Source organism: Poecilia formosa, unplaced genomic scaffold, assembly GCF_000485575.1.
Source record: "Poecilia formosa unplaced genomic scaffold, Poecilia_formosa-5.1.2 Scaffold540, whole genome shotgun sequence".
Taxonomy (NCBI): domain Eukaryota; kingdom Metazoa; phylum Chordata; class Actinopteri; order Cyprinodontiformes; family Poeciliidae; genus Poecilia; species Poecilia formosa.
This window is the reverse complement of record NW_006800479.1, coordinates 47258-70780: the sequence shown is the minus strand read 5'-3', so window position 1 is coordinate 70780 and position 23523 is coordinate 47258. Positions and strand designations below refer to the sequence as shown.

The 23523-nt window shown below is 36.0% G+C and overlaps 3 protein-coding genes across 5 annotated transcripts in view; 2 read left to right on the top strand and 1 right to left on the bottom strand.

The window, feature by feature from the left end:
* Positions 1-13626, bottom strand: part of lamb1b (laminin, beta 1b) — a 30825-nt gene extending 17199 nt beyond the window's left edge. Inside the window, exons 1-9 of one of the 2 annotated variants that reach the window (XM_007540433.2) lie at positions 13354-13626; positions 12929-13101; positions 7848-7983; positions 4667-4740; positions 3437-3625; positions 3304-3367; positions 1912-2114; positions 1094-1214; positions 288-476 (exon numbers count right to left, since the gene is read on the bottom strand). In XM_007540433.2, coding sequence (XP_007540495.1) covers positions 288-476; positions 1094-1214; positions 1912-2114; positions 3304-3367; positions 3437-3625; positions 4667-4740; positions 7848-7983; positions 12929-13101; positions 13354-13387 — 1183 coding nt within the window. In that variant the 5' untranslated portion in view covers positions 13388-13626. The other variant, XM_007540432.2, reaches the window with a different exon arrangement.
* A 581-nt stretch (positions 13627-14207) lies between these two features.
* ssbp1 (single-stranded DNA binding protein 1) lies at positions 14208-17936 on the top strand. Of its 2 annotated transcripts, none has more exons than XM_007540429.2 (7): positions 14208-14320; positions 15044-15115; positions 15306-15363; positions 15648-15788; positions 16737-16824; positions 17442-17530; positions 17613-17936. In XM_007540429.2, the coding sequence occupies exons 2-7, from the start codon at positions 15092-15094 to the stop codon at positions 17654-17656; spliced, it is 444 nt and encodes a 147-aa protein (XP_007540491.1). In that variant the 5' UTR covers positions 14208-14320; positions 15044-15091; the 3' UTR covers positions 17657-17936. The 2 variants fall into 2 exon arrangements, with proteins under 2 accessions (XP_007540491.1, XP_007540492.1); XM_007540430.2 differs by having other exon boundaries at positions 14208-14324.
* Positions 17937-21784: 3848 nt separating this feature from the next.
* creb3l2 (cAMP responsive element binding protein 3-like 2) overlaps positions 21785-23523 on the top strand; it is a 26093-nt gene continuing 24354 nt past the window's right edge. Inside the window, exon 1 of the mRNA XM_007540427.2 lies at positions 21785-22395. Coding sequence (XP_007540489.1) covers positions 22297-22395 — 99 coding nt within the window. The 5' untranslated portion in view covers positions 21785-22296. The remainder of the gene's footprint in view (positions 22396-23523) is intronic.

Sequence of the window (23523 nt, the reverse complement as noted above, 5' to 3'; positions counted from 1 at the left end):
CCTACTTTAAGTGTTAGTCTGTTGCTGTTATTAAAGATCCAAAAGGTATTAGCACATTGTGTGAGTACTTGATTACACAGCACTGTTTAGTTTGCAGAACTGTGTATCTTTAATCGCGCTACAACAGCCGTCATTAGGTTTCCCAACATATTTAATCCAGTTGGTGAAAGAACCTGCACATGGTTGCAGTCAGTAGGAACCTAAAGATCTCCTGGAAGATGTCAGGCTCGCTCACAGACAGGTCATGTAAGCAGCCTGTAGCCGTTGTTTATGTGCGGGTAACGTACGTTCACAGATGTTAGGGTCTCTCAGGTCTCTGTTGGGGTGCTGGTAGAAGAAAGGCACACACTGCTCGCACTGCTGGCCCACTGTGTTGTGCTGGCAGTCGTCACACACACCTCCGCTGACGTTACCGGTTGAAATGTACACGGCGAGGTCGAAGTGACACGACGAGGAATGCCGATTGCATTCGCATCCTGAAAAAAAAAAGAGAGAACGAGTCATGTAATAGTTCTTAAAGGGGAACTATTACACTTCCTTCAGCAGATTAGTATAGATACAAAACATGTTCATTACACTTATTTTGCACTGAATCATTCTTAACTCATGAGATTTTAGTCTGGTCAGTTGGAACTCGGCTTGGGTTGCTAGGTAACAGTGCTGGGCTGGGCGAGGGTTGCTAGGCAACGCCACAGTGCCCGTCGAATGTGACTTAACAATTGGGAGGTTCTGAAATAAATCATTTTCCAGACACCAAAAAACATTAACTTACTGCCAGAAGTTAATTTGTGTTTTTTTTAAGCGTTAAGTTTGTACAAAGGGAAGTACAAAAACAAAATGTGAAGACATTTGATCTATACTTTTTGCAAACTTGAAGTTTTAAAATGGCAAATAAATCAGGAGGTTAATGTAGATATTTTAACTTCTTTAACCAACTAATTTGCTGAATGCAGCAATTATTTTTTTTCATACATTTGCTTATTTCTTTTGAAAGAATATGCAGGTCTGGAAATTAAGTGTAGACCTCATGTAAATCCACTCGCTCACGGCGCACAGACCAAAAACAGCTTAACTGATCCGTGTGTGCTCTTACTTTTGCAGGTGTGGGTGTTTCGGCCCTCTGCAGGTCTCCATGGCAGGTCGTGGTAAAACTCTTGGCAGCGCTCACAGTTCAGCCCCTCAGTGTGATGGTTGCAAACGCAGCGGCCATGAACCTACACGCAAGAGTTAAGACTAATCTTTTTGGGAAAACGTAAAATTTACTAAAATATATCAATAAATGAATGGTAATAGTAAAGCAGATAAGAGGAGCAATTGTTCAAGCATGAAATTTGGTACATATGTTCTTCGAAACTCACTTTCAAATCATGTACCGCCAAAGTTCAGTATAGCGGCCATTTTTCAATATGGCCGACACATTTGACTTGGCGCTACTGTTATGGGTCAGATAATTAGAAGAAAAAGAAATAAATATTTTACACTAACTTCGTAAGCTATGGTAATGTTTGTTCAAAGCAACTGCATATTTGACTTGAATTAAGATGGCGTCCAAGATGGCCACCCTTAAAGACAAATTTTGTAATATCTCAATTAGTAATAGAGCTAGACAATTTAAAAAAAAATTAATTTTGTACAGTTTTGGAGGCAGAGAATTAGATACATGAAGTAAACTAACTAGAATAACTAATAGTTAAAGTGTGGGGAAAATCTTACACATTTTATAATATATTTCAGAATCTTAGTTGATAAACAGAAAAGCAGTTAATGTTATGAGAGAACTGTTGATGAAAGTTTTTGGTATTGGTCTTGACAAAGTATTTCCAACAAATTTGGGATAAATTTCATGGTCCAAATTGTTTATGGAAAAGTCTGCTGAATAAAAAAGGATGTAAAATTGCTTTTTTTTTTTACCATGCCTTCAGGTCTGCCCTGTTCTCTGTCCATAGGCGCGCACTCGGAGGCGTGGCCGTAGCAGAAGCAGTTCCCTCGGACGACCATGTCGAAGAGCGCGTAGTAGTACTTCTCCGTCACCTCCTCTCTGAAATCCACCAGGTTGTCGCCCAGCGTGTGCAGCTTGATGAACTTTATTCTGAGGTTTGTGATCTTCAGCATGTCTGAAACGCAGAGAAAACACTTTTCAAACAAATGTAGTTAAATGTGTAAAATTATGAAAACCTATGATTATCCACTTGATTCCTTCATCAGTTAAATTCAACTTTTAAAACATTTTTTTACAGAATTATTATTTACATTTTAGACCTACCTGCAAAATAACATGCTTAATAGCTCCTATTCTATTTAAGTATTATAGCAAGTTAAGTATAAATGTATCTATAACTGGTGTTTTTTATCTGCTGCAGGTTATTCCTACTTTTAAATTCCTTCTAATAAAACCTACATTAAACTTCATAATAGCTATTATTGTTATTGGTTTTAGAGAACTAATGACGTCATTGATTTCAAGCCAGATTTTGTTAAATATTTCTCATGTTTTTATTTTACTTTTAGATTGTAGATATATTATATCTGTTTGGTTTGTTATTTTGTTCTTTTTTTAAGTGTAGAAAATAAAGTTTCTTTCTAAAATTTGGATTTAAACGTTTTCCATTAGGGTTGTTTAAGTCTTACAAAAACATCAGAAGACACCAAAATATATTTGTGTACAAGAGCCTTCAGTCATCTCATTATCTTTATATTTTATTTCTAAGGATTCAGACTTGAATCTCTTAAAGTGGTCATAATCAACAGTCATGGATTATAAAGAAAACTTTTCTTTGGACCTTTTTCTAACTTTCTCAGCTCATTCAGCAGCTGTTTAGTTTTTGAGCAGTGTTTTTTGGTTTATTAAAATTAAATAAAAGGACTAAAACTCTACCAATAAGCTTGTTATGTTAAAAACGGACAGTAGAAGGATCTTTTAGGCACTTTACCATGGTGCTGAAACTATAAGAAATGCTGAAAAGTCTGTCTCAAAGATGACCTGCAGTTGAATAAAGTTATTTTTAGTGCTGAAATTTTTTTTAATGGTATCTGTATTGGTTTGTGACTGGGAAAGAGAAATCATGTGTCCCAGCATGGATGTAAACGAGTTTACAAAGTCCAAGTTGTTTCCGTATGTGAAATTCCTCCCCGCGTGCTTCCTGTCTGACCTCTTCGCTGTGGGAAGCTGCACAGCCGATAACAGGAAGTTACAGGAAGCTATTTTTATTTGGATTCTTTGTGCTTAAAGTTGCCTTAATTAGGCTTTGCTTACTGATTTGTGTGTTGTAAACAAGCTGTCTTTAACGAGAAGATGCAGCTTACTCTGTATCCTCAAGCTGTAGGGGTCATCAATCTCAAAAGCAGGATCCAGCACCCGAAATATCACCTAAAACAACAAGAAAGAACAATCAAAACCAAACTGTGCAACAAGGACAAAAACACAAAACTAGCTCACCTCTCCCTCTGTGGATGGTTCAAAGTCTGAGTAGTGGGTGTCACAGATTATTTCGTCCACTCTACGCATCGGTCCAGTGGAAATGCCAGGAAAGACAGACTCGCAGTTTTGGGCAAAGTATCGATAAACCTGCCATGTTTTCCCAAAATCCATGGACCGCTCAATCATCATGGCAGCAGGACGGAACGTCTGCGAACACAAAACCTTGTTCAGTGAAGCTGAAATAAAAACAAATATGACTTCTTTATTAAAGTCTTGTCCTTCTAATCTTGGTTTTTCTATCTAGCTAGTGAGTTAGCTAACAGCTATTGTCTATGGAGTTAGCTGGTTAGCTACTTTTAAGATAGGAGGATGTAGCTTGCAAAATTTTTTCTAAATATTTAGTAAAATCAGTTTCATACATGAACAGCGTTTGCGTTATTTTTCTGCTTGTAAAAAATGCTAATAAGACAGTTAGCCAGCTTAGCGTTTATCAAGCTAGCGTACAGATGATTTAGTCTGAAAGACAACAGATTTAGTTTGCTGTATATTTCTCAGAAATGTAGCTAGCTAAAACAAACTGAAGCAGTATCTGTGGAATTATGATGTTCATGAAATGCAGATTGAAATTTGAAAAAATTTAAAAAACACAAATTTCACAAATTATATTTAGTTCTAGTTTATGTGCGAATACCTTAGTACACTTGAAATAAGACAAAACTAATTTACAAGTAACTTTGTAACAGATTACTTCACTTATGGGAAAATATGAAAGTGATATAATCTGTCAATTGAACTAGTACTTTTTAAAAATCGATATTAAGGAATTATTCACTTTAAATAAGCTCCTGTATATTTCTGAAAAGCTACTTATAAGTTTGTCTTATTTCAAGAATCCTTGCACAGAAACACTTGGTGAGATTTTGTATTTTTGCAATACATAAAATATGAATTTGGTTTCTGTTGAGGTTTTATATGCTCTTTAGAGTCCTAGTTGTTTCAGTAAAGAACCGGATGCAGATTTGTTTTCCCTGTGATGTCGCCAGAAAACAGGATGTGAAGGGACTGGGGAAGCGAGTCCCTGAGTGTGTTTTGACTACAAGTGGAGGCAAATTATTAAGAGATCAAAAGCATCTTCCTGTTACTTCTTCTTCTCCCAGGAGACCAGGATGACTTTCTGAAGGTCTCTGAGACTTCATCTCTTTCTCTGTGTGTATATGAGTTCATGTTTGACGTAGATGAATCCAGCACCTTGAAGGTCATGATGAGGTGTGTGAAATGAAACTCGGCCTCCAGGTCCAGCTGGATAGTTACATTCTCCACACCTGCAGGTGGAAGACCAAACAGAAAACTAACAATTTACACATTCAAATTTACGAGAATTTAAAATGCTGATGAGTTTTCCCATGTCTAAACATGCAGGTGTTCTGTTTAGGCAGCTGAGTTGGCTCGGGTCCAGATATGAAACTAATCCGTTTAAGGTTCTGGAATATGTTGGAGACCAAAATGACTTTCTGAAGAAAAGCAAAGAAAGACAAGGGTACAAACAAGAACACAAAATGCAGATTTGTTTGCTTTCAGACGCTAAAAGAATTACAGCAGGGGTGTCAAAAATGTGGCTCGGGGGCCATTAGCAGCCCTCTGAAGGATTAAGGGCGGCCCCCAAACCTCAAATGTAGAATTGACAAATCTGGTCTGCAAGCACAGCTGGTTGATGCAGTTGGACATTTTTCATTTATTAGCACAATTTTTAAAAATAAGTATCTTTTTAAAAAATAGATTTGCATTTATTAGCAAAGTTTTATAATAATAATAACCAGAACCACAATAATGGACATATTTTTACTTAAATTAATATGAAGTAATTTTAAGTAAAACTACTTAAGTAAAAGTAATTTTACTTAATTTTTCTTAAATTAAACAGAATTAATGTACTTAATTATAATTAATTTTAAGTAAGTTAAAATTAATTTATTAAGTAAATTAAAATTAATAAACTGAAACAATCAACCCCCCAAGAAAATTTTATTTGGGTCTGTCTAATTCTAATGCATTTTTTCAAGACTGTTTTTAGATTTTGTATCTAAAATGATTCACTGATCAATTTAATAAAAAATAAATAAATAAATAAATAAAATAATAAAAATCAACAATTTTGATTTAAATAAATTGTCTTTATTATTATTTTTTATTGATCAGATAAAACAAAATTGCACAAAAAGTTTGTTTTAAAAATGTAATTAAAACAAACACACAAAAAAACTTTTTTTTTTGGTGGCTTTTCACCTTAACGATTTTGGCAAAACGTTGGACACCACTGAGCTCCAGGACCGCTGCAAGGGAATTAAACATTCCCATGTGAACGCCAATATACGTCTCCAGCTTCCTGCTTTTTCAAAGCCATCTGCACCACTGGCTCCTGCTCCAACTGTGACTCACACTGCTGACAGTTTCCCACCATTCAGAAACGGAGCGAGTCTGCTGCATAAATGCTTACATTAAGAGGGATTTACATGGCGTCCCACTGCCAGAGAGCCTGCTATAATGCGATTACAGCGTAAGGATGAGATTCTGACTCGTTATACACAGAATCGTACAAACATAGTTGACTATATAATTCATAAAAGCTGTAAATAAATAAAGTTGCAGTTTGCTTATGAGTTATTGAGCCTTTACAACTGTGTCACAAATCATTCGAGGCGCCATGATGGACGTCGGAAGCTTTTCCAAGGTCGTTTTGCCGATTTATTCATGGCTTCTGCTTGTTCGAGTCGAGCTAATTTTGAGCGTAACACACCTGGTTGGGGCTCATATACTTCGGTGTTTATAGAAGCTTGAAATGGCTAGAAACCGACCCGTACCTCCTCCCTCCTGATGTTTGATAAAATTACCGACTTTGCCTGAATTCACAAAACACGATTTATATCACTATGTCATAAACAGCGCTTCCTTTACACCGGAGAAGTCTTAAAAACCTACACAAGACGAGATGCTAACCAGTTTTTTTCCATACATGACGGTGCGCCATTGTTTCCATGGTTACTAACGGTTAGACGTGGCGTATCTTCTCCATAATGATCTATGATATCATATATTATGAAATATCATAATGATATCTCTCTAATCATAAGTACTTATAACGTTTATGAACGCTAATCGTCTTACCTTGTAAAAAGTAAATCCGCTGCAAATCCGTAGGGCTGACAGTCACGACTGACCGCATCTTTCCTTGTTAAAAGTTAAACAATAAAATGACAGGTTTGGTTTTCACCCTTGTCTGTTTGTGCAGCCGACCGCGCAGCATCCCGTGACCATTTTTACTGCGAAATCGACTAAATAAAAGCGATATTAGACTACCAGATGTGCGTTTATGACGGGCTTTGGTTGTTTTGAGGTCCGTCATGACGTAGCGGGCCGTGGCGGATGTGTTTCGAAGAGAGCGTGCAAATGGTCAATACAAATCCACAATTAATAACTAATTGTGGTTATTTATACTACTTATGACACCTGTGATAATTTCATTCAGTAGTTTAAAACTCAAATAAATGTATTCGCTTTAAGACTCGACTCAAGACATCATGAGACAGTGGGAAGAACTGGAGACTTCCGCTAACTAGCTAACAGTTAGTCAAGCTAACTTGTACACTTGGATTAAATTCATTCTGCTACTATCATAATTATTGATTTAACAACAAATAACAAAAATATACGAATGACCAAAATAATTTAGATTTGGAAAATAAATCACTGTTTTGGAAGCTAACATGCTAATTGTCCATCTGGTAAGGTAATAAGCAGACTAAATTCTTTTCCAGTATGCTAACTGGCATGCTTGCTATTTACCATGATGGCTAGATAGCTTAAACTATTTTTTTTTTTTTTTTGCTTTTAGTTATCAATAAAAAAAATCTATCTTTTCTGTTATATTAAGTGTTTGATAGGCAGAACAATTTGTTCTAAGTAATATTTTGATGCTAAGATACATAAAAAAAATAAAAAAAGAATGTGCTAAAACTACCCAGATTTTTAAGTGTTTTTTCAGGTCAAAATAAATACCTGATACACAATAGAAACAGCTTTAATCCTTCAGTGTAGGAAACAAAATTCCTACAAAATCCTGGGTTCAAAGTGAATTTCCTTCCTGTGAGACGATAATACCTTTAAACTGGTTGTCTTTTGCAAGTGGCGGTCTTAAGGTCTTTGGATGCTTCCTTTTTTTACACTTAAAAGTCATTGTTTTGTTTAGTGATGATACATCCGTTTCCTACAAGCACACCTGTTCTCCTCAGCACACCTGTAACCCCCCAGCCCACTCCCAGAGTGAGAGGAGCTCTGTGATCTCCGGTCTGGTCATTATAGGCTCAGTTCCCCTGAGAAAAACCTCACCAAGCTTTCACATGGTGTTCTACTTGAAAAATATGCTCCTTCTCACCATTCTCAGACTGCCACCAGGTCTTGAGGCGGTTGGGGGCAAAGGTGGTGACCACATTCTCAATCGTATGGCTGATGGGGTTGTTGTCCTCATCGTACTTCTCCCTGGAGTCACATATGAAACATTTCTTCTCCTCCTAACGGAAAGAAAAAAGCAACCAGTTGGTCATCTATACTGCCCATATTGCAGAAGCAAGCACAAAACCTGTAATCCAAAAATGCATTATGGTCTCTTTTTATTTATAATATAATCCAAATTTTAAATACACAAAGTTGGCATTTATCTAAGTAGGAAATTTAGGAACATTGTAAAATGTTATTTAAAATATATTTGAAAAGTCATTTTATTACTTCATCAGTTTTTTTCAACATATAAAAAACAGATATCTGTGGATATTGTTTTGAGTGTGTTTTTCTCTTTTTTAGCTGTGGTGTCATTTTTTTACACTTTTTTTTTTTACATATTTGTCAAGACTATCACAATTTCGTGACAGAATAATCTGTGAAAGAAGGATTACGCTCCTATGTTTTCTCCCAGTGCTCCCAGTACTAATAAGAAACATCCAATCAGAGCCAGGAGGTGGGTCTTAGCGCTGTCAATCACTTTCTGCTAAAACCACAGCTTCTTCTTGATAACATTCACATAAAGTTATAGTTGGTTTGGCTACCGATAACCACAGATGAAAGGTTAAGATCATTATGGCATTTAGCAGTGGGTACTCAAGGTTGATTGGCAGCGCTAAGACCCTCTTCCTGGCTCTGATTGGTTGATTTTGGTCAGAAGAGGTGAATTTCTTCAGACAGCAATAGTAGCTCAGGGATGAGGTGAGGGAGACTGGTATTTTCACAGATTATCTGTCTAATATTACACCGTCACAATTTCTTTAAGAAATTTTTTTTCTCAAATAAAGATCACATACTGTAGCTTTAAAGCAATAAAAGTTGCAATATTTTTGCTTTTAAGGAATTAAATCCAGTCATATTTTTTAACACCTATTCCTACTTTTTTTTTTTTAACAGTGTCAGGCTTATTGTTAGAAATGATGCTTTTCTAACTATTCTGCATTTAAGAACCGAATTTCTTTTGATTCAGTTTTACACCAATCAACAAAAGACACTCAGGAAGTTCAATAGGTGCAAATGATATTGATTTGTTGCAGTTTGATCCAATTAAATTAATTCTACATAAATCATTTCAAGATGATTCAAGACGTGCTCACAGTGTACAAACATTAAACACAAATGTATAAATTATAGAATAAGTAAAAAAAGCATTAAAGGACATCTGTACAGCTAAAAAAAATGCTCCACTACCAATCTCTTTAATTGAATAAGGTTCCATAAACCACCTGGACATTTAGAGTTAATTTCGTGACCATTCTCAGGAGAAAATTTTAAAACTGTGACCCAGTATATGAAATAAAAACTAATTAATGTGGAGTTTTCTTTTTTTTTTTTGCCAGTAAAAGATAATGAGATTGAGAAATGAGAATTTCTTTTAGTAATTATTGAATTTAAGCTCTTTAGTTTTATAGTAAATATCCAGATTGCATGTCAAACTCAAGGCCCGGGGGCCACATCTGGCCCGCTGTAGCTTTCTATGTGGCCGTCTAGACTCCAGATTACATCAATAAATCCTTCCAGTTTTTCACAAATCTGCAAAATTCACACGAAATCAACAAATCTCAATTTTTTTTTTATTTTACTGCAAATTTTCTCAAAATTGTTAAAAAAAATATTGATTTTAAGTAACTGCTGCCTCAGCCTTACTTGATGTCAAGTTATAGTCTGTAATTGATGCAGCGGCAAGTAATAAAAAGTCACATTTAACATCATACATTAGCACAAATGCCATAAAATGTGCAATCTTGATTGCAAAAAACCACTAAAACAATCACAAAATCCTGGAAGAACAGCTATTTATTGATATTTTAACAGTTTAGTGGGTTTTATCAACATATTCTGGCACAACCGGCCCTTTAAGAACATTTAGACTTTTGATACGGCCCGAACTGAAAATGAGTTTGACACGCCAGGTCTAGATTATTCATTAAAACACCACGTTTTCCACACTTCTTCCATTAGAGCAGGAAAAAGTGAAGCCAGTTAGTTTTGTAAGTAATGTTTAATATTGCATCACTTCCTCCTAGACCTTCAACCCACATTTTCTGGCTCACAAACCCTTGAACGTCTGAGTGATGGAGTTTGTGAAAAACCAAAACAAGTCCAGCTAAGTGGATCCATTTAGTAGCCGTTGGTGAAACAAACATCTGAAACTCCCTTCCCTCTCAAATCTGCAGCTCATGCTCAAGGACTGTGCTCATCCTCAGAAACGTTTCATAAAAACACTATTCATATATGAACACAGATAAGAAGAGAATATCCCAAACCTCGCCCCTGGATTTTACGCACACAGGGCAGGGATTGTGAGCCACACAGAGCTTTTATTGTGGAGGGGAATGCCTCCACTCCCACTTGACAAAACAGCAAGAAGACGTTATGCATGCGCTTCCTCCCACACACAGACACGCCGACTAAAAAGTTTTATCTCTGCTACAACTGCAGGATTTGCAAGAAAAAAAGAGTCAGGCTCTGTGAGTTAAATACTTCATTCATTGAACTGCATCGCTGACACTAAATCACGAGTTTGTTTTTTTATGGTTCGTACGTAATAATTCACAGTCATTAAAATGCCGTTTTCAAGACCAAAAGACATTTCAGCTGTTTTCAGTGAATTCAGCATGAGCAGAGAACCGGTTCACTTTCTGTCAACAGCGAACCCAGACAGCAAAAGATGTTCATTCAATGTTGGATTATGGTCAGAAATGTTGATTTTTTTGGTTAAAGTTGACTATCAACCAATCAACCAATTTGAGCCAATTAATATTGAAGAGATGTAATTGAATCAATGACGTTTTGTGGTCGAATTTTAATGGTTGAAATGCCAATCACTATCGATTTCTTTGTATAACATTAACTAAAATGAGAATTTAGATTGTGTATCGTATCAGTTGTGGTTGAAAACCTAATATTGACTCAACATGTAAGTCACCCATTATTTTTTGAATAATTCAACATGGATTCAATAATTCAGTATCTGGGAACGCATTTAAACTTGTCAACACATTCATTTGTTTAATCGTTTACAAGAAGTGAGTAAAAGATTAGAGCTAAATTGGTGATTTCAGGCCAAACTGGAGTCTTTATTTAAAGAGTTACAAGTTTATCGATCTAATTCCTCAGGAGTTAAATAAGCAAAGTCTCATTTTGTGTTTTTATTATGAATTATGAAACTCTTGAGGAAGGATCCCCTTTCCCTTTGACCTTTAACCCACATCTCTTTACATTAAGATTACTGGAGTTCAGGAATAACCACCAACCTCAAACTGTTAGTCTGATTACAACTGGTGTTCTGCCAATTAAAACCATTCAACATGACTGAATTATTCCCAACAAACCTACTCAGAGTTCATTTTCCCTCTAGATTATGTTCAGTATCTGAATCATCTTCATAGGAGATTGTAGTCTGGAGGCCACAGCAAAAGCAGCAAACATCTGGAAGACTTTCTTCCCCACACCGTAAAATAATCTTGATAATGTCGACTTGGCACTTCTGGAGTCGTTTTTGGTCATTTTCATTCAACATCTGCAGATAATCTATGAAACGCTGAGCAAATTGCTCCAACCTTGAACTTTCCTTGATGTTTTGTAAAATTCCCACTTATTAAAACCAGATATTTTCATACCATATACCAGAGGTTCCCAAACTGTGGGGCGTGCCCCCTTGGGAGGGCGCCGTGCCAATGCAGGGGGGGCGCGGAAATAGTTTGGAAACCAATGGGGGGAGGGGCCAGGAGAAAAAGTTTGGGAATCACTGCCATATACAAAAAACTTCTTTTTTCTCTATTTGACACTGAATTGGACTAAAGGTTTTTTCAAATTCAGAAATGTACATTCTTTTCATTACCATTTGGTAGCTCTGCCTTTTAAACTTGAGTCAAATGTTTTGGGTTTCCTTCCATAATATTCTCATAATGGTTTGATGGCGTTTTTGGCCCAGCAAACCTCAGCAAACTGGTGTAACTGGGCATGATTGTGATCCTTTTAGTCCTTCATCCAATATGTGGTTATAATACAGAAGAATGCTTAGGGTCATTGTCCAATTAGAAGATCCATTTGTGCCCATTTTTATTTTTTCTGCCTGGTTTCTTAACACTTTCCATTGATATCTCAATTTGTTTTCATTTTCTCCTCCTGCAGCAGAACACTTTCAGGTTGGTAATTGCGACCATGTCTCCAATAAAGGTCTTTCTCACTGACTGCATCTACAAATTATAATCTAGCTTTCTTATGCTGCTCTTTGTATTTTTCTATAATGTCACACAAGGAAGTGATGTGTTTTATGTGTTTCCTTAAAATACATCCACAGGTGTGTGTCCAGTTAACTTAAAAAAAAAAATTAGCCATACCATCATCTTATTACAACAGTGTTAGGGCCATGCTAAGAATAAAAAAAGACCTCTATATTATGTGAATAAAGTCTTAATATTATGACTTTAATATATTACTAAAGTCATAGAAATATTATGATTTTATTCTCAGAATATTATGACTTTAATTATTCTGAGTTTATTCTCTGAATTTAATTTTTTTTAATGTAAAAAATAAAAACAACTTTTTTAAATTTAAAACATTTTTACATTTTTTTTAAACTCATAAAACCATAAAGACCATGAAATACTCTGATGTATTTGATGCCCTTTCCAAAATTGTTTGAAGATATATTAATCATAAATTGTCAAATTAGAAGAAATTAATAAAGAATATTGTATAAACCTGAAAAATTAATTTTTAATTTATCTATATATTTTTTTTATTTTCTTTAATTAGAGTATAATGTGTAAAGTGCAGACTCAAATGAGTTTATACTTATTTTCAAACAAATATAAATATGCCTGAAATGAATGAATATCCAAACTACTTAAAACAGAAAAAGTTTACTCTGATTTAATCTCAGATCGCGAGAAAACATGTCCTGTGTCATTTTGTAAGGTGCATGAATTTAAATATGAGACTTATTACTTCCAGGTGTCCGACAATGCAGAAGCGCTTGGGCTCCTGGAGGCCGCAGGTGGAGGAGGCGGTGAGTTTGTGCGCCCTGCCGATCAGCAGGTCACCCGTGGCGGGGTAGCAGCTGCCCTCCGTGCACATATCTCCAAACTCCGGCTCCTGTGCCCTGACAGGACTCCACAGCGCTGCAGGGAGGAGAACCATGTCAGGAAAATCATCTCTACATTCCTGTATTTGGTTTCTATCAGAACAAAATCCCTTTACAAGGAGATTATAGTTTCCAAAACACGGATGGAACAATAAAGAAGACAACAACATATGGTTTGAATTATGTTCTGCTGCTGCTGGGAAAACAGTTTGGCAACTCATGTTACTCATCCCAGTGACGTTTCAGCAGAACTTTTTTTTTTTAATAAAGACATTAAAGCTGAACTCACCTAAAGCTGCTAGAGAGAAGATGAAGACACTCATCTTCCAGAGAGGTGCCTGTTTTTCCTGGAAGACGCTGAGGAGTCTTTACTCCAGGCTGCCGAGGAGTTTGTGAAAGTCAAGAATGAAGGGAGTAGTCTTCAGAAAAGTTCGCATCCCAACAACTCCACCCCGCTGTCAGCAGAAGTCCACAGCAGGGAGCGGAAAACAAGCTCTCCATCTGCTGGTAAAAGTGGATAAAACACAAAAATAACTACATGTCAGGGAGTTTTTTTTTCCATGCAATTAAAAGAACAACATATTCGACAAAAGGAAAAAGAAAACACAAAAAAGTAAATATTTTCTCTTCTGACTCCTCCTGCGGACCAAATTGTTCATTTTTCTGTACTGCTAATTTTATGTTTTCATTATATGGAACAAAAAGGAGCAAATCACACCAACATTAAATGTCTGCTTCTGTGTTCTGACCATAACTTCAATGTAATCTCAATGTATTTTCAAATTAAAATCATATTACCTCCCTTTTATCTGGTTTTCATTATTATTTTCTAAATAGAAAATCTATGTATCTGTCATATCTACATTGGACTGGCAAAAATAAAAGTGGAAAAAGAAAAGAAAGTTCTTCGTCTTAATGTTCATGACTATAATCTTAATAATCGAACACAATAAGTCATCTTTCTCTTTTCTGTTGATTATATCGCAAATTTCACTTAAAATTAGAAAAAAACATTGTTTATATATATTGTTTTATATTTTAAAACAAATTCAATAACATTGTTTTAGTTTATAATACCGTTTCTCATGCGAGTATTCCATTAAATGCACGGGAATTTATTTTTTCTGAAGCGGAACCTTGGTGGGTTGGGAATTCTCAATCGGAATTCTTCTGAAGACGGACCGGATGTAGCGTGAGGTTATAGAGCGGCTTTCAGAAGTGGAGCATCTGAGGAGTTTTATCGCGTCTCTTCTCCTGTGAGTAGGTCCTTCTTGGTTTGTTTTCCTGCATATCTGTCAGTATGCACAATATTTCTCTCTAAAGCGGAATCCGTTGATATGAACGAGATTTTCAAGGTTTAATTTGGACTGAGTCCAGAGGCGGGAGAGTCCAGAGGCGGGAGAGTCCTGTAGGTCCACATTCTGCCGTGGAAAATTCTGCTGTGACTTTGCGTCCATGTTTATTGTTGTTTTTGTTTAACCCAATAAATAGTTTCCTAAAACGGCCAGTTTGGTTCTTTGGCTTACAGACACCTTTTATATTTGAGTTAACTCAGTGTTACTAATTGTTCTTCATAAAATTACATTATTCAGCCGTTTCTTTCAAATCCTCTCAGGCTCGGACCATCCAGCCTTCGCACTCTGATTTCCTTTGCAATCTGAAACTTTTCAGCTCTGGAAAGTAGATGGTACGGAAGGAAACTGTCAATTTCTGAACTTTTCCGCGCATTCTATTTTCTAAAAGATAAGTTTAGAAAATAGAATTGAGAAAGGGAAAAGGAAAATGTGTAGAAATCTTATATAAAACTGAACATTTCATATTGTTAGTCTGTATAAATATGTGTATACGTATTTTCGTATTGTCTGAATACTTTCCCTTATGAAAGCAGTTCTGTGATCATGTTGATGTTGATGCTCTTTACAACTCGAGTTTTCTTTTGTAAATAGGAGATTAATGTCTCTTTTTCTTTCCATTTTCAGGCCAGAAAAGTTTGATCTTCACTAAAAGTTGTTTGCCGAACAGACGAGATGTTGAGAAGTGCTTCAGTGCAGGTGAGATTAAACTTTTCTCTTTAAAACTAAACAATCTTTTTAATGATTATGATTGCACTTCTTTAACTATCCACGTTGTGCTTTCAATATGATTGCAACAAGCAAGAATATCATCCATTTCTTTGCCTTTTGCAATCAAACTACTCTGTATACAAAACAAATTGTTCATAAGATTTCTAATTTCCCACAGATCTTCCGACAGCTGGTGAGACACAGGAGCACAGACGCAAATCTCATCCTGGAAAGATGTAAGATGAAAATGTTTTGGATCTTTCCTTTAATAATGCGCATTACTTTTTCTGAGTTGGTCATGTCAGAAGATTGCTCATTTGTCCGATGAACCATTTCTATGTTTATTTGTTTGTATGCTGTAGGTATTAACTAAATAATAGCCCAGACGGTTAAGAGTCCAACGGATTGTTTTTAATTTGTTGGTATTTGTAAAAGACGAACAATGATCTCATCTGATGTGAGTTACTGATCAGAACTGATTTGAATCGAGCAGCGATATTAATTACAAACTTGCTTGCAGCGATAAACCGCGTGCAGCTGCTGGGGCGAGTCGGGCAGGACCCGGTGATGAGACAAGTGGAGGGTCGGAACCCCGTCACCATCTTCTCACTGGCGACAAACGAGATGTGGCGCTCCGGGGACGGAGAGACGAGCTCTACAGGTGGGAGGTTATTTAACATTTAAGAAGGCATTGTTTTAAGAATTAAATTACTTCTGCTTTTTTTTCTTTTGTTTTTATCTGAAAACTCTCTATTTGGTTTACGTACATTTGAGATAAAGAAAATACCCCAAATAATTAGATTTTTTAGTTGTTTCTTCACATGTTCCTATGGATATATAATTTTCCCTTTGAGAATGAAGTATATTTGAATTTGAACAATTTAAAGATCTTAATCAGTTCCAAAAGCTTGAGTCAGTATTTAGGATAGGGCTGTCCAAACCTTTTGCCACATGGGTCAAACTTGTGTCAAAGAAAACTCAGGATTTAAGAAAATTCTTTCCTTAAACTTAAACTGTGATAATGTAACGGTGTCACTAAAATTTTTTGTTGGAAAGACACAAGTAAACTACTGTGGAGCCAAAATATAAGAAATGTTTGTCATATTTGTACTATTAAAAGAAATATCTGTCACATGTTTATTGAAAAAAATAGGAAAAACCTGTCAGTTGGCAGCAATAAAAGCATAATTTGGGTTCTGGAACAAGACAGATGAATTCTTTGTATTTTAATATGATTTATATTTGTGTGTAATCTTTCTGCCCTGATTAAAAATAAAAATCTTACATCTGCATCAAAAACCTTGAATTGCAGTCAGGGGACATTTTTTTAAATTTAACTGGTGGTGCAATGATTAATACCGGCCACCAGAGGTCAGCAAAGAGCTCCAACTCTGGTTTACATGTTGAGCTCCTGTTTAGTGATCCTCGTTTTCCTTCAGCCTTCATGGTTTATTCATCATCCTCATTATAAATGATAAACACAAGCTGTTTCTGAGCTTGTTGAGACAGGAATCCACAGCAAGGCAGCTGAGATTTATTATTCTGCATTAATGCAGGTCAGAAACGTGGCCATGCTTTCCGAGGTTCAGCCTAAATGTTTTGTCTTCAGGAGACGTCAGCCAGAAGACGACGTGGCATCGCGTCTCGGTGTTCAAACCGGGCCTGAGGGATGTCGCCTACCATTATGTCAAGAAAGGGTAAGAACAACATGGCTGACATCTGGCTGGATGTTGGTGAGAAGCCAGCAGGTCAGCAGCATTTCATGGCTTTTTTACCAAACTAAAGTTATTATTGTTGCAGTGAATAGATGAGATTGGAAGAGCGAACAAGAGCGAGATGGAGTTTTTATTTACATCCTGTCCATCCATGTATAGACCAGTAGACGAGTCAATGGGATGACAGGTTGATGGACGACTGCTGGACACATGGATGAATGAATGAAGAAATTATAGAAGAAATGGGTGGATGGAAAAAAGAAAGAATGGATGGATGGGTGGAAAAATGAACGAATGGGTGGATGGACAGAAAAATTAATGGATGTGTGAGAATTTGATGGATTGATAAACTGATGGATGGTTCGATGAAGGAATAGATGGATTCTAATTTTCTCTGACGATTTATCAATAAAATATGAATATTCTGGAGAGTTTGACCTTTTATCAGCTCTTCATTTTTAAAGTTTACGAGGAAGAAGTCCTGCTTACATCCTTATCAGCTAAAATGCAGTAAAACTGTTTCATGTCTTTAATAACTCCAGAATGATGAAATATTTCTCATCCTCCTATTAATGAAGGAATTTATTGTTTTATTTTAGGTCCAGGATTCTAGTGGAGGGAAAACTGGATTATGGAGAATATGTGGACAAAAACCAAGTCAGACGCCAGGCCACCACCATCATCGCAGGTCAAATTTATTACAGCTGCACCTTCTTCATCATCTTTTTCTTCTCTCAGCAACTCAAATATCACATTTTTTCTCCTTACAGACAACATTGTTTTCCTGAGCGACAACATCAGAGACCGAACCTGAGGGATGTTTTCCTCCTCACATCCAGCTACAGAAAAAACAACTTGTAGTTTCACTTTTCTTCTTCAAACCAAAATAAGACTTGAGGACTACTAACTGTTTAATATGAGGGGGACTAAAGCAGTGATCATGTTTGACTGTGAGGCCCCCTGCTGGCAGAAATTAAGACGTTCAAGAGGAGCAGAAAGAAGCTCTGTCCTTAAAAAGTTTGATTTCTCTATATGTACATAGCATTGCTTGAAATAAATAAGGCCTCTTCTGTGTTTTCCACTGTAGAAATCATGACATGGGGATTGTTTAATTCATCCAACTAGCTTCAAAGTTTCTTCTTAAAGGGGACCTATTATGCAAAACTCACGTTTTGTACGTTTTTATACTTCCATTTAGGTTTCTAGTACTTATAAAAGCAGCATAAGTGCTTAAAAAAACACCCATTTATTTTTGGTAATACTTTTTTTATTTTAAATCTCTGGAAAATGAGCTGTTTGAAAAACTTCTAAATGTTACGTCACAAATCAGCAGGCACTGTGCCGTCACCTAGCAACCCCAGTGGAGTTCTATGCGTTACCTAGCAACCCAAGTAGAGTTCCAGCACACTTGGTCAGCTGTTTTTGATGCTGTATGCGCTGTACAGTGGGTGCTGGAAAAGACAAGTATTTTGTTGTTTGCTTACACTGCAACAATACAAATCCCACTAAGTAATTCTTGGTCTTGTAGCTTATAACTATTCCGTTTTCATCAATATTGAGAAATTGACTTAAAATGAGGGCCTATGTCTTGCTGAAAAGTTGATTGTATGTTGGTTTTGTCTTATTTTAAATGTACTAAGATATTTTCATGAGAAACTAGACCAAACATGCATATTTTATTTTTTGCAGTGTACCATCCAGAAATCACTTGCTGCATCCTTGTTGGTTGTGCAGGATGCTCTACTTCTGCTTCTCAAAGAAATATGGTTGTAAAATGGCACATCTGCCACTATTTTCACTTGTGAGTGTAAACGTTGAGTTGGGGGTTGTGGACAGCAGCAGATTATTTGGATTTAAAGTGAGAGGAGGTGCCCGAAACAGCTCATAGGCAGAACTGAGTAGAATAAAATCTAATTATCTAGGAATGGCTTTGTTCAAAATTATGTAATGAACATGTTTTGTATAGACCAAAAACGTATCTTAACCTGTTCTAGAAAGCGTAATAGGTCACCTTTAAGTTTAGCTTTAAAATCTGAAAGCTCTGTAGTGACTCTTGTTTATATTAAAGGGACAGTGTTATGTAAAATCGACTTTTTGAGGTTTATATCGTGTTAAAATGTTATTCCCCATGGAGTTTTACTTTGATTTTATTTTCACGCTTGTCTGAGAACACCTTTAATCTTTTGTGACAACTATTCAGGGGGGCTCAAACACTTCAAAACACCTACTGAGCTCCTTCAGACTAGCCAAAAGCAAACACCTGCTGGAACCTCGCATCTGCTGAGTTCATATTACAAACTACTTCACAGTGCAGCGCTCCGAAGAATAGTTAAAAATGGTATAAAGGAGGAGCATTGTTGTGATGATACGCTGAGTGTCGGAGAGAGGAGTGGCTTCTTAAAGAAACAGAGGCCCAATTTCAAGGTGTTCAATTACAAAGTAAATTTTTTTGGTCATGTTTCAAGGTTTCCCCCCCGAAAACTTGCTAAGCCCAGTGGTTAGGCACTAGAACAGTCATTCATCCAGCGGTCTGTCGTGTTTTTGAGTTAAAAATGTTTAAAGTTGACAGGAATTTTTAAAATATCACTTGATAATTGTGTTATCAAAAGATTGGAATATTAATATCTGAAAAACAACAACTATAAAGTCTTAAAAAATGCAAGCATTTTTAAAAAACATAAATAAGTAATGATAAACCTGGTGGGGGCACAAGTCAAGCCTGGATGCCCAACAGGCTTAATACTCTGGGAGAAACCCTGTGTTTGATATATAAAGCATTTTCTTAACTGAAGGTTACATGGTAGATTATGCTGTAAAATGCCTGAAATATACATAATAGCGTCCCTTTGAAGAGCAGTATTAAGCTGATTTATTTTTAATTGAAGTCAATCTGTTAATTTTCCTTTTACTTAAAAGGAATTTACCAACTAAGACAGCAAGACATTTGTCTGCAGTCTGGAAAAGCTCATATTTATGCAGGCTTAATCTTTTTTGCACAATAAACTGACAATATACAAACACAAACAATTCTTGACAGCGGATTTTTTCACAGAATCAAACATTTAAGTAATGAATCAACGGAGTCCATTTTTGCAGAAAAATGTTATGAAGTTGGAGTTTTGCAGTCAGCACATCATTTTCAGTTGGAGGGCATAATTTTCTCCAGTTTGCAGTTGTAGTTTTCCTAGCAACTCACAAGCGAAGCCAAAATATATCAAAAATCATACAGAAAACATTTTATATTACATAAGACTATTCAAAAGCCTCTGCTGAAGACATAGTGCTAGATCCAAGCAGTTTTTTAAATTTCTTGTAAAGTTTAGTGGAAGAAAAAGGAGTTCAGAAGTTCAACTTCGTTTTAGCTTCTCTCTAATCTCATAAACTGTTGCATCCATTTGCTTCAAAAGCACACAGAAGCAACATTTTGACCCCTAGAAGAACCGTTTCTTCTCTGGATTTGAACTCAAGCTAAGTATCACCTCTCTGTTTTCCATTTGATGTCTGATGATTGCATGTTGTTGCTGCAGACAACAGCTGCAGTTGACAAACGTTTCAGGGTCAGGACAAAGGGATCTGTCTGCAAATTTAGAGGAAGCACCTTCAGGGTCAGTTTCATTGCTGCAGCGGTTTGTTTTCCTGTTTCAACCAGAATTAAACAAGTTAAAAAAAAGAAAAAACGTTTTTCTGCTCTGTCATTTGACTTCTTTTTCAGTTATGTTTGTGTCATTTCCTTCCTAAACGGACCGGTTGCTCTCACTCCCCTTCTCTTGTTAATTCTTCTTTTTTGTTTTTGTCTTTTTCAAAGATATAATTCATGCAATTTAATCAGTCAGCTAACATTTAAAGTGTAATGGAAAACAAAAATAAATAAATAAATAAATAAATAAATAAATAAATAAATAAATAAAGCTTAGTTTTTAAATATAAAAAGCCCCGTTTAGAAAATAATTTGTTTAAAATGAGAGCAATAACGGTGTTGGATAGTTGTCAATCAAGGGCGGGCTGAAGTACAAGGTATTCTTGGCCTTTAGTGATTGGTTGGAAGGATTCTAAAACTATCTTTTGATTGGTTGAGACATTTATTAGTTAATCCTATGTGCATGTAGAACTGTGAGGGAGGCGCTTTCTGATTGGTCACACAGCGACGGTGGGTGGGGCTTTTAGCAGACGGAAACCTGTGGATTTACTTTTCAGCTAATAAAACACTGAAGCGGATGTTAAAAACGCGACTTAAGAAAATAAAAGTATTCAATTATTTTGTTCTTTAAAAGTGAATATAATAATAGCTTCTATATTTTTGCTATGTATTGCTGTATTTTTTAATCACTAAACTTTTAGATTTATTATTTTGTCCTGAATAATAGTTTAAAAATAGATAAAAAGTAAATATCCAAGAAATGATTCTGGTAATAGCGAAAAAGTATTTTGTAATCAAGTTCTGAGTAGCTATCAGTAAGTATAGTATCAGTAAGTGGAAATTATGTCATCAGACAGACAAAAAGTTATTTGGAAATTTGGGTATTTTAAAGATTAAAATTTAAATCAAATTTGTTCAACATAAAACTTATGAACATAAAACTTATTGTCACTGGTTCTTCCAGTGACAATACATAGATGTTTACTTTTTTTTTTTCCCAAAACAAAAAAACCTTGTGTACAAACAAGAAGTCTGTCTTTTTGTTTGTCAAAATAGCGATACTTTCCAAAACTAGCAGAATCTTTTTTAGCTATTTTTATTTAAGAATTGGTCATATTTATTTCATGCTATTTTATTTGTATTTCATACAGATTTTACAAGTCATTATTTTTTGTTTAAATCTTTATTAAAATAATTAGAATTTTTAATTTATTTATGCTAATTCAATCGCCTTGCTCCGTTTTAGGCATTTTATTTTGGAATTTTTAACCGGAAGCGAAACTTTGCGTGCTACTTACAAAGTGCGTCACAAACAGCTGGAAAAGATTATTCACGTCGCAATTTATGTTTAGACTACAGCGTGTATTTAATGTTTATTCTGTCCGGATTCATCCTGTTTCAAATAGTCAGACTTTAAAGATTTTTTTAAAAGTATTTTCTTGAATGTCTTCCCGTGTTTTTTTTTTGTTTTGTTTTGTTTTGTTTTTGCTCCACTTCCCCTGCCCGACTCCTTGTCTCCGCCCACACATTCCTGTGTGTCTGCAGTTCGGGAGGAGAGAAAAAGGAAAAGAGATCCGAGTGGAAACAGTCTGTGGACCTCGAACCGGAGAGGAGATGATCCCAAACAACAACAACATTTCTCAGCCTGAATCCGACCCATGAGAAAACAGCTGTTTGCACAAACCAGCGCTCAATTCATTTTCCTGAGTCAAACAAGTTATTTTCTTTTAAACTTTTATTTAAGTTGTTAGTTGATTTTAAAAAAAGACAACTTTAAGGCAGAAAGGAGAGGAAGAAGAAGAAAGGAAGGAAAAATAATGGAGATCCTGGACAGCAGCGAGTCGTTGCTCCACTGGGACAGAAACCTGAGCGAGCTGTCTGAGGCCGGGGAGCTGGACTCTGTGCTCTACACCAACGTAAGTTATCGATTAAAGCTAACCGGTCAGGTATAGATCAAGGGATGAGGTGCTGATGGGCTGCAGCTTCTGCCTTTGATGAGTTACTGATGTGTGGTACCCTGCTCTCCATTCGCTAAACTGAGCCTTGGGATCCAGGCTGCAACAGGTTTAGCTGCAGAAGTTTTCAAATCTCATATCAAGTGTTTTATGGACGGGGTTTCTCATTAAAAATTGACTTGTTATCTTCTTTTTATTTAATTTAATGGAAAATATTGCAGTTTCCCTTTCACAGTCTTAAGATAAAGTAAATAATTTAAGAATTAGACTTTATAAATGAGTGAGAGAAGCATACTTGTCATGCTCAAGTAATGATTTTCAATGTGTTTTGTCTGGATTTTATGCAAATTAAACATAATTTTCACATTTTTGCATATATATTTAGCCTACTTTCCTCTGATAAACGTAAAAAAAAAAAACAAGAGCAGCCAATTAATTGCATTAATGTAAATAATAGTGTAGGGACTTGGTTTTATAGAGCAGGTTTACGTGATAAATCAACTTCCTAATATTTAAACATCAACAGTTTGTGCAGCTCTGGTCAGATGTAGCAAAATTATTACCTTTTTCTTGTGTCCGTGCAACAAATGTGGTAGATAACTTACACTAAACATCACCCTAAATCAGTGGTGAAGCATGGTGGTGGTAGCATCATGCTGTGGGGATACTTTAATTCAACAGTCAGAGTTGGCTGGAGCCCAATAGAGAGCAAGCCAGAGCTACAATGACATATCTGCACTTGTAATTGTATTGAAAGATAGTTTTAAAGTGTAGTGAGTCATGAAGGCTGAATACAAGAGCACACCGCACAGTTTCAAGCTTATTTTTTTGTTAATTTCAGTTTAAATCTGTTTTTTTTTTTATTTCATGTCCTAGTTTTATGAGATGTTGATATAATTACAGGACAGAGTAAATAAGGAGATAAAACACACACACGCACACACACACAGATGCACAGAGAGAGAGTTTCTCCTTCTGTAAGTTGAGCTCTGCATTTAAAGGTCCTCGGTTATGTAAGCAGAAGTGTGTCTCCTTTGGGCTGGGAGGAGATTGTGTGAGACGGAGAGAATGAGGCAGCTGTGTGGGTCC

Coding starts and splice junctions, on each gene's coding strand:
- ssbp1 (XM_007540429.2), top strand. CDS start 15,092: ATGTTGAGAAGTGCTTCAGTGCAG. Junction 15,116..15,305: donor TGAGAAGTGCTTCAGTGCAG/GTGAGATTAAAC, acceptor AATTTCCCACAG/ATCTTCCGACAGCTGGTGAG. Junction 15,789..16,736: donor CGGAGAGACGAGCTCTACAG/GTGGGAGGTTAT, acceptor TTTTGTCTTCAG/GAGACGTCAGCCAGAAGACG.